This window comes from Colias philodice, chromosome 7, assembly GCF_061535455.1.
Source record: "Colias philodice isolate Cphi_HAF_F1 chromosome 7, ilColPhil1 Martin Lab GWU primary, whole genome shotgun sequence".
Taxonomy (NCBI): Eukaryota; Metazoa; Arthropoda; class Insecta; order Lepidoptera; family Pieridae; genus Colias; species Colias philodice.
The window spans coordinates 4873094-4883900 of record NC_143092.1 but is presented as its reverse complement, the minus strand read 5'-3'; the positions used below and the strand labels follow the sequence as shown (position 1 = coordinate 4883900).

At 33.7% G+C, this 10807-nt stretch overlaps 2 protein-coding genes across 3 annotated transcripts; both read right to left on the bottom strand.

Annotated features, from left to right (window-relative positions):
- Nucleotides 1-2860: 2860 nt before the first annotated feature.
- On the bottom strand, nucleotides 2861-3895 carry LOC149487033 (uncharacterized). Its single transcript, XM_089697352.1, has one exon. It carries the CDS (start codon nucleotides 3893-3895, stop codon nucleotides 2861-2863), a length of 1035 nt encoding a protein of 344 aa, XP_089553478.1.
- A 236-nt stretch (nucleotides 3896-4131) lies between these two features.
- LOC149487032 (uncharacterized) lies at nucleotides 4132-10159 on the bottom strand. 2 transcript variants are annotated; one of them, XM_089697239.1, is made up of 6 exons: nucleotides 10096-10159; nucleotides 9798-9944; nucleotides 9180-9352; nucleotides 7551-7725; nucleotides 7088-7171; nucleotides 4132-6617 (listed from the first exon to the last, which is right to left on the bottom strand). In XM_089697239.1, the coding sequence occupies exons 2-6, from the start codon at nucleotides 9825-9827 to the stop codon at nucleotides 4284-4286; spliced, it is 2796 nt and encodes a 931-aa protein (XP_089553365.1). In that variant the 5' UTR covers nucleotides 9828-9944; nucleotides 10096-10159; the 3' UTR covers nucleotides 4132-4283. The 2 variants fall into 2 exon arrangements, with proteins under 2 accessions (XP_089553365.1, XP_089553364.1); XM_089697238.1 differs by having other exon boundaries at nucleotides 9798-10154.
- Nucleotides 10160-10807: the final 648 nt, after the last annotated feature.

The following is a 10807-nucleotide window of genomic DNA, read 5'->3' as shown; positions in this document are numbered from 1 at the left end:
AACAAACCCTAAATTAGCAAAAGCCTTTTTTGTGACGTAGTCAATGTGATCGTTGTACGTGAGTTTCTCATCCAGTATCACGCCCAAATCCCTTACTGTATTCGTGGAAGGAATTTTTTCGTTGCAGATTGAATATTCAAAATTTATAATATTTTTTTTATTTCTAGAGAAAGTTATTTTTTGGCATTTATTAATATTAACGGATATCTTATTTATGTTATAGTAGTTTGTTAATCTATTAAGGTCGTTTTGAAGTGATAGACAATCATCTAAGCTAGCTATTTTAGTAAATATCTTTTTATCGTCCGCATATAAAAGAAATTTAGAACTATGAAAGCATTTATCTATATCATAAAGATATATATTGTACAGCAAAGGCCCCATGTGCGAACCCTGGGGCACACCTGAAGGGATATCTACAAAGTTAGACCTATAACCACCAACTACAACGGCTTGACAACGATTTCTTATGTAAGAATCTATCCATCTTAGTAGGTTACCTTTGATATTAACGTCTGAAAGCTTGCCTATTAGAACATCGTAATTTACTCTGTCAAATGCCTTCTCAAAGTCTGTATATATTACATCAACCTGTACTTTGTCACTCATATTGATGTTGAGATAGTGGGTAAGATCCAATAAGTTCGTTAAGACATTTCGTGATTTTATAAAACCGTGTTGATTATGTGGAATATAATTCAGAGCATGTTTGTAAATACTTTTATACACTAGTTTTTCAAGCAATTTTGAGAATATGTTAAGCAATGAAATACCCCTATAGTTAGTTATTTCTTTTTTAGAATTCTTTTTATGGATCGGTACAATTAAGGCTTCCTTCCAACGTTTCGGAAAAACTCCTTCGGTGACTGAACGATTAAATAATATTTTTAAAGGCAAAAGAAGACCAGACTGACATTTTTTGACGAATATAGCTGGTATACCATCAGAACCAGCGCCTTTCTTAACATCTAAATCCTTAAGTAGTTTTAATATTTCTCCTTCATTACAAGATATAGTGTGTAAGCAGTCAGTTACATCAGATTCATAGGCATTAGGCGTTACGCTGGAGGAGATAGTCCTTTGAAACACGCTATGAAAATATTCGTTGAAAGCATTACAAATATCGCTACCATTTGTGAGAACACGTCCATTATAATTCATATTGCATGGTAAATTTGAGTTATTACGCTTGCTGTTAATGTAAGTCCAAAATTGCTTTGGGTCTTTAATGATGCTGTCTTGACAACGAGATAAATAGTTGGAATGACATTCATCCTGTAAGTATTTAACTCTCTTTCTAAGTAGAGAGAAGGATGCGTAGTCATTAGGGTTTTTGAAAATTTTCCATCGATTATGAAATTTAGATTTCTCTTTAATTGCATTAATAAGAGCCGGCGTGTACCACTTAGGGTAATGGCGTCGAGAAGATATCTTTATACATGGGACAAACGTATCGATGAGGGTATTAATCTTGCTGTAAAATATGTCTACGCATTCGTCCAAAGAACCTATTGTTAGAAGCTCGTACCAGTTTATTTTATTCAGTTCAGAATTTATGGCATCATAGTCTGCTCTATAAAATTTCCTCAGCTTAGAAAACACAGGTCGCAATTTTTTAAAACATATATCGTGTACACAAATAAACAATGGGCTATGAAATTTATCTATATTTACGAGTGCATCGGAACATGCCGTGCAATCGACAGAAAAATTCGAGAAGACAAGATCGAGAGTATTGCCACAGTGGTTCTGTGTGACGTTAAACTGTCGAGCTCCCATTAAATTTATAATATCGAGCAGATCTAATGCAGATTCAAGTAAATTAGAATTACAATATTTGCTTATTTTATACGTGTTGTCAGTCGACCATAAAATAAAAGGTAAGTTAAAATCGCCAATAATAAGAAATAGGTCATTCGGATGCCGATCATAAAGATTACGTAAAGCTTGATTAAATATTTTTAGGGTATTATGTGCGTCTGAATTAGGGGGTAGATAAAGCGCAAGAACGTGCAAATTCTTTATATCCTGTGTCTTAAATTTAAAAACATTCCCTGGTATCGTCAACCAAACACTTTCAAGGTCATCAGGAACGTTATGCAAGTTATGACTCAAAAATGTTTTTTTAATGCAAATCATAACACCCCCGCCCTTCTTTTTGGTTATTCTGTCGCATCTAAATACATCGTAACGCCTATCACATAGTTCCGTATCCAATATCCCGTTACATAACCAACTTTCAGTAATAATAATTAAGTCGTAATTATTCTTTTCAACATTTTTAAAGAAGATTGGTAATTTTGTGCGTAATCCGCGTGCATTTTGATAGTAAATATTTAAACTATTGTTTATTGGCATTATATAAGAAGGAAGAAATTATATATTTAACTATATTATTTAAAAAACCGGAATTAATTCCGTCTGAAATAAAATAATTGACAATATTTTATAACAAAATAACACTTATTAATATCGCGGTTACGCATCAAATAATATATTCTATTAATGCATAATAAACAAGTAGATTCATTATTCACAAAGAACATCAGACACGAAAAAATATAGTCATTGAGGGTATGTGAAAAAATTTTGTTCAATATTGTTACTGTGCGTTCACTATTTAACGCAGTCAGGGGTGGTAAACATATTATTACAACAACGTTCATTGATATTTGTATAACAATATTAAAGGAAGATTTAATAAGTGCATTCTTCTGTAAATAAAGTGTATGTGAAAAGTGTGTGTATATATAGTATAAGTAAAAGTAATTTGGAAAATTATGTAAATTAATGTGATGTGGCTCATAATATAGAAAGCTATATTTTAATTGTGACTCGATCGTAGCAGTAAACAAAAAAACTATTTTAAATTCTCTAAAAAAATATTCAAGTCTTCTTCCGAAGTTATAGCCTTTGCTGGAGACTTCTCACTGGCGCGTAAGTAAATAACGCAATTTTTAACCCATACGAACTTTATATTACGCTCTTTTGCACGTTGTTTACAGGTATTTAACAAGATTTTGTTCGCGATAGTGAGATGTTCATTAATGAAAATCTTTACAGAGTTACCTCCAAAACCAAGGTCGTGCGACGATAGGCCTTTATTCTTGTTGCATTTTTTAAAATTAGCTATTAAAACATCCTTGCTCATTTTATTATTTAACTTCGCCACGATCTTTTTCGAAGCTCCTTGTTTACCATGTAAAGGTTGGATTCTGGTAATAAAATCTAAGTCTTCTTTTTTCAGATTACAGTCTAAGGCAGCTGCTAAGCGTAAAAATTCTTCAACTAAGTTTTCATTGGGTTTTTCCGGTAAGCCAACTATTTCAACGTTTAAGAATCTGTTCTTTTGTTGAGTACGTCGTTGCTCGAGTTCCAAGGCTGCAATAGCCTTCTGAAGACGTTCGTGATCCTCTTTTCTCTTAGAAGCTTCAATTTCATAAGCCTTAAATTTGTCTTCCATAATAAGCACCTGTGATTGAATTTTTTGCATATTCTCTTTAATTATGTCCGCTATTTTTAATTTTGAATCGATGTCCTCAAGTCTTTTGTAAATATCTTCAATAACACTGGTATTAAAAGTAGAGGTTAGTTCATTTAAATCATAGCGAAGCTTTTCAACTTGTTCCGGAAGTGAAGAAAGCGGCGAAAGCATGTCTTCGATTCTCTTCAATGATAATTGATAAGAACTTAAGTCTTCTAAGTTTTTTGTGGTACATCCAGATGATAACGTATTTTTACAATCCTGACAAAGCCATGAGGTTTGACGTTCAATCCCGAGTCTCCGCCAACCGATTTCTGAATATCCCGCACATTGAAAGTGGTAATTACACCGACAGCTGGAGCAAGCGGTACCATCAGAAACAGTCTCATTACAACGCTTACACGAGTTCATGCCGAAGGTTGCGAATACTGGCGTTACGTAGATAGGACGAAACAAGAAACGGATGACTCAATTCACGTAGTGATTCTTAGCTTGTTTGGCGTCGCGCGCGGCACCGCGGACCGAGAAGTCACAGAGTCCAGGTTCAAATCCACTCAAGAATATTTTTAAATATTAAATTTTAAATTCCACTTTACGACAAAAACTACGTTCTTGCACACACAGATCTCAAGACAGACTGTTATTTCAATTAATATCTAAGGTACGTCCTGCAAAAGCATATTAGCGATGAAAACTCTATATAAATTAGAAGCCGTATTTAAGCGTATGTATAAATAAATTATGAACACTGTTCTGAATTAATTTGGAATGTTATCTATTTAGACAACTACGTTTGGAATTATACATCAGTCTCAGTTTTGCTGCTTGTGCGTCGGCTTCTACCAACCGAATTCGGGTTGACCCAATACGGGCCGCTCAATAAAAATTGCTTGACATTGTATTCCATTCGTGCCAAATCTTCCGGCGATATATCTTTATCTCTTTTCGCTTTAAGAGCCTCTCTTAATTCTTTGTTCGGATCAAATTCACTACTAGTTGGGCTTTTTGTATTATCGTTTATTTCCGTCACAGTTGCGTCACCACTTTCTACTGGAAATATAGTTTCTTTGGCGACGTTGTTCATGAGTTTTATGTTTGCTGAATGTTTAGCTGCTTTCTCTGGATTAGCGTGAGTTGCAATGGAATTCTGGATCCAATTGTTACGGGCATCGCGGTTGTAAGCTTTAGAGTATTTACTGACAGGATGCGGCATATTAAGAGCCAGTTCGTTTAATGTTTCAGTAAGCCTGTTTATTTTGTTGTCTCGTCGCAATGCACGGTTTGCAAAACTGCATTCGTCTTCCAATGGATCATTCAAATTATTCTGTTGTTCCAAATTCTTTTCGACCCATTCGGCGACGCGTAACAATTGCTGCTTTTGTAACATCGCAGCGCTGTCGTCACTTGATAGTGAGCTTGTACTCTGTTCATTTGTGAATATCTTAGTAGTTTCGTTAACTTTTAAATGTGTTTGTGTCAAGTTTGGATAGACATTTACTATGTTCGGTGTTGTGGGCTTGAAAGCTGGATCCATTTTCTTGTTATACTTGTTGGGTAATACACCTTGAGGAGGAGCGTCCTTGGAAATCTTGGTGTTTTCCAAAGTATGAAATTGTGACATATCTATCTTCTTTAGAGGTCTTGCATATTGACTAGCTACTTTGTTTTGTTCGTAACGATCGAAATTAAATATTTTCACTTCATGGTTATCGGTAGGGGTGGTAACATCAACTTTTTTAGGATTTTCTTCAATAGGAGTTGGGGAGAGATCTTTTTGCGGAACTGCGTTTTCAACAGTGAAATCGCTCAATAAATTGTCTATTTCGCATGAATTCTGTTGACTTGTAATACTTTGTTCATTATTTACATGCTGTTCATTATTAGTAGCGAAATTATGTGTCTTCAATGGCTGCAATGGTGCCGAAGATACAACATTCAAAAGTATTGGATTTATCGAATTACTTTTATTGCTGGAATTTGAATCCTTGTTGTTATTATCAACATGAACATCTATCAGTGTACTTTCAACCACTACCGTCTCATTGTTGCTGTTAACTTTAGCATCGTCGTCTTGTTTCTCCAAATCTATAAAATTGTCCATGCCATCATTAAGGTCTTTGAATATAGAATTTTCGTTACATCTACTTTGTCGTCGATACAAAACCGGTGGAACATCTGGTTCCGCGTTGTCAAGCAAAATATTTTTGGAGCCAGCTTGCATACGTAAGTGGCAGAATCGCGGCCCAGGTCCTACTTGATTGGTAGATTTATGCGTGCTAACAGTCGATTTAGCTACGGACGAAGTTCGGCTACCATTGCCCAAGGAACTATGAGAATGCTTTCTTATATGTAATGAATCTGTATAAGGACTTTGGTTTTTAACTTTAATCTCTTTCGTATTTGGAATGTCTTTGATTAGTAGATCGTCATTACCTACACTATGAATACTGCTTTTTTTACTAGAGATAGAAGTCTTTGTCCTGTCGCATAATTTATGATGAATAGTAGGTTCCATACTCATATCCTTCCTTTTTATTTCATCAGGTTTTGTAAAAGCCTCTTTTTGTATATTCATATTGGCTTCATGCGTGTTTACTTCTGGCGCGATCTTTTCATTCGACGGAACTTCAACTATAGTGCTTTTTTTAGCCACTTCAATTAATGGCACATTTTCTTTAGCCTCCACTGGCAATGTTTGTGGAACTATGAACATTGGGCTCGGGCTGTGATTGTTAATTTTTTCATTGATAACCTTGATAGCATGAGGCGATACACTCCTCACGCTGAGACCCGAGTTCAAAGACTTAATCTCTGTATTGCAGTTGAGACACAGAGAATTCTTCATTTCCCCACTAAGTTGTGTCTGAGTGGAAACAGTATAATAACTTTCATTGTAGCAAAACGGTTTGCTCTGAGATTTAGAGCATGTACATGTATCACAATGCTTGGTGACTGTATCTTGAATACTATCTTCAAGTATTTTAGACATAAGAGATGCGGAAATATTAAACTCATATTCGCTCGCGTCAAAAGTATCAATATCATTACCAGTCTTTGAAGCCGCTGAACTGGCAGTCTTTGGTGTTTTCGACATAACGTATTGAGATACTCGCGCCTGTGTATCTACAGGGAGCTGGAACAAGTATAAATAAAATGAAATATGAACTTAATCCTTTTTTTTGTGTGGTGTTTCTTAATGTTAGCCAGAAGGGCTTCTACATTTTAACGCGGACGCGGGGGTGAACTGAAGGTTCACCCTGGTAGCGACATGCGCAAGGGCGTCCCCCCGCCACGGGGTTGAACTTAAATGCAAAACATTGTTCCTGCATTATCTGATAATTTAATTTTCTATTAAACATAACCAGCTACATAGAATATGTTTTAATTCTTGTATAAAAAAAATAATTTGATCAAATCCTTTTACTTTGACACATAAGGATGTGTGATTGGGACATGCACAATTTTTTAAATACATAGTTTACAATATTACTTCACATACATAGCACAGAACTTCAAATTTCGATTATGTTCTCCAAAGCCAGAATAATTTATAAATGAAGAAAATGTATAGAAATGTTGTTTGTTATCGTTAGATTTACTCACATTGTCCAACTTTTGAGATACAAAATTGTCAGGCTTGCATTGCAACAATTGAATTGCAAGGTTCATGTCGTTTTTATATCTTTCCTGTAAACAAACAAATTGGTTCACTGAACATGTTATGATTATGAAATTACTTATCAATAAATTAAATACCTATAAAAATTTTTATGATCAAATCAGTAAACATAAATACTACATATACTCATATTTTTGAAGTGAAACTTCTTTATTGGGGTTGGAAAAAAATTTAGTGTAACATTTTTTCGTTACGCGTGACATTTTTCCGTTACGTGCCATCTTTTTCTTATCCCTACTACGCGTGATTTATTTTATTTATTTATTTATTTTTTGTATTTCTGTAAAGTTGCATATTATAGTAAATTATTTTTTTGAAAATTAAGGTCATAAAGAAGTTTCACTTCTTACGTGTGTACTTAGTACACGCACACATTTTTTTACATACATTTTCTTTCTGCAGCATACTGTAGTTATGTTTCGACTCAGCCAAGCGCACAGACAAAGTGGCTATGTCCTTGGTCAGCTGGCTCTTTTCACCTTTCATCTTGTCCACCATCTGCAGCAGTTTATCTTCTAACACTTGATTCAGTTTCTGAACTCTTTTGTGGGAATCGTATAACCTGAAAAAGAATGAAATATGAAGATGATAGTCAAATAAAAAAAATTAAATTATTTTGGATTTATTTATAATGAGTTAATTCACTATGGTTGCAATTAGGGATGTAACGATACCGATACCGATACCGATATATTGGCCGATATTCGGCAAGCCGATATATCGGTATCGCCGATAATAAAACAACCGATACCGATATCAAACAATTCAAAAAACTGCGCCCAATGAACGATGCGGGAGGCCGCCCGCGCGTGCGCACTTTGTTTTCTGAAAAAACTACCAATAGTAAACTTTTATTAGGTACTGATTGTATGTGTATTACTTAAAGTTTAACTGACTTTGTAAAATAATAATACTAAAATAAATGGTTTTGTTGTTTTTTGATTTGGCATTTTTATTTAAAAGAATACGATTAACAGTTGAGTCTCTGTTAAATGTTGGTAACTTTTTATGCATAATTCACTATTTATTTTTCTACCAAGGCATCGATATCGGTATCGGTATCGGTATCGCCGATACATTACTACAAATATCGGTATCGGTATCGTATCGGCAAAATCATGTATCGTTACATCCCTAGTTGCAATTAATAATATATGTATATACTTTTTTTATAGTGCATTTTTACATGTTTTATCTAAGGCCAAACAGTGCAAAAAATGTGAATATATGGGTAATATATTTACTGGGTAATATAATCCATACTAATATCCTAATATTATAAATGCGAAGTAACTCTGTCTGTCTGTCTGTTACTCAATCACGCCTTAACTACTGAATACTGAACCAATTTGCATGAAATTTGGTATAGAGATATTTTGATACCCGAGAAAGGACATAGGATAGGTTTTATCCCGGAAATCCCACGGGAACAGGAACTATGCGGGTTTTCTTTGAAAACGCGGGCGAAGCCGCGGGTGGAAAGCTAGTGGGTAATATAATATAATGGTATATATAATGGGTATATAAAGGGTAAGGATTGTATTGGAAATAATATATAATGTATGCACAGTTTTTCCTAAGTATAGATGCATAAATATTTGTTATGATGTATTAACTGTAAAAAGTTGAAAAATGTTCATGGTACAATGATTACTATTTTGCAACTAAAGAAAGTGAAAAGAAGAAAAGGAGCCAGAATATTCATAAAGATTTACATAATAGGGATATGATGTTATATATGGAAAAACTACTGATTGTGTTGATAGATCCTTTAATATTTTATTAATTGTTTAAGTAATTACCTTATCATACAATATTGACTTTATTAATTCATTTTAATAATTAGATTAGGCCCTTAAAAATTTATGTATTATGAATTTATGGTTTTTTTATCTCAATCACAATGTTATTGTTCTCTGATAAGAAATCAGAGAGATCTTTATTTTACAAAACACAAAATCACACCTTACACTACAAATTTACATTTCAAGAATCATTTTCAAATTTACCACTGACCTTTCATACTTTTCCCTCCATGTATTGACCTGCTCATCTAGATCTGTAGCCCTTGCGTTGCACTTGAAGTACTCCGCCTCTAGAGCTACAAAATGAGCATCCTTTTCAGCGAGGTGTTGCCTCAGGTGCTCCAAATCGTTTCGCAACTGTACCTCAACACCTTCATTGCAATCCTAGTAATTGTGTGCGATATCAAAATAAAATCAAAGAAGCATGTGAAATGGTAACGGATAATGTGTCTATAAACAAATTTATGGAAACTGCAAATAAATAAAGAAAAGCGTTGTGCGTAATTGTTATGATATTAGTTTAATTCTTGAATGAAGTTTATAATCTAAACTAATATGAGATGTTTAACCATTTAATTACTGGTAGCAAAATGAAGTGTTCATAACATGTAACAAATGTAAACAATTTATTATCTAGCATATTATTATAATAATATATTTAGGATCAATAAAATTATGATTCTACATAAGAAAAACCCATTTCAAATGACTAATCATGCACCAATAAACCTAATATATCTGAACCAGAATTATAAAAATCGTGAAGTTTAGCAAGAATCACTTCTTGATAGTGAATTGAAATGCTATATTAACTGTAGATATTCTTTACCTTACAAGGGGAATTTGTGCTTTCATCCATCACTCAAATAACTAATTTAACATCACATTTCACATAATTAACATCCGATTTGTGAGTAAATATCTACGCCACGTCACACGGAAAGTGATTTAAAACAGCTATTTTATCAATAAGCCTCTGATGAGAAAATAAAATAAAAATTAAAATCGAATATGTAGTGTATCATATATTTACTTCGTCTACAATATTTCAGTCGTGAATTATTAAAAATTATGTGTGAGAAATGATAAAAATGAATACACTTAATGTATTTTATATTTTAATTTACATCGGATTTTTTAAACTTGATTTTACTTGGGACGCGATTTTGTAACAAATGTATTGACGTTTTTGACGTACGCAGTAATGTCAGTACTCTATACTCTATACTTTCTAGTCTGTAATCTGTATAATGAATTAATGAATCTACCCATAGAGCCAACAAATAAGATTTTAAGAAAAATTTTTGGATACAAAGTACAATAAACCACCAATAAACAATAAAATATGTTGTCCGAACTTGTCCGAACTAAACCTTAAGTTAGTATTGAGATTAAAATCTTAGATTAAAATATATTGACAGCTGATACTTTTACAGAAACGTGTTTTAACTCACCGCTTTCCAGCTAGGTACTTAATCCTTTTTTCCTCAACTGAAGCCAACAATGGGAAATGCGATACGAGTGAATAAAAATAATAATTTAAGTTGCAGAGGGAAGCAATATGAAAATCTTCTATCGGAAAGAGCGAATCCGTGAGGAATCCTTGACTAGTCAACTTCACTGGCCGGCTGGCAAGAGCCTCACAGTAAAATATTTCACTTGCGCGATTCAGAGGAAACTGTCGCGACAAATTTTTCATGCTTACTCACCTCAGTAATAGGTTTTCCCATTTAAAAAAAAAACAGGAATTTTATATTCGTAAGCATTGGTGTACCTACTTATTACTACTAGATTAGCATTTCACTAAGTCTCCCTGTACCAGTCTGCCCTAGATACAAC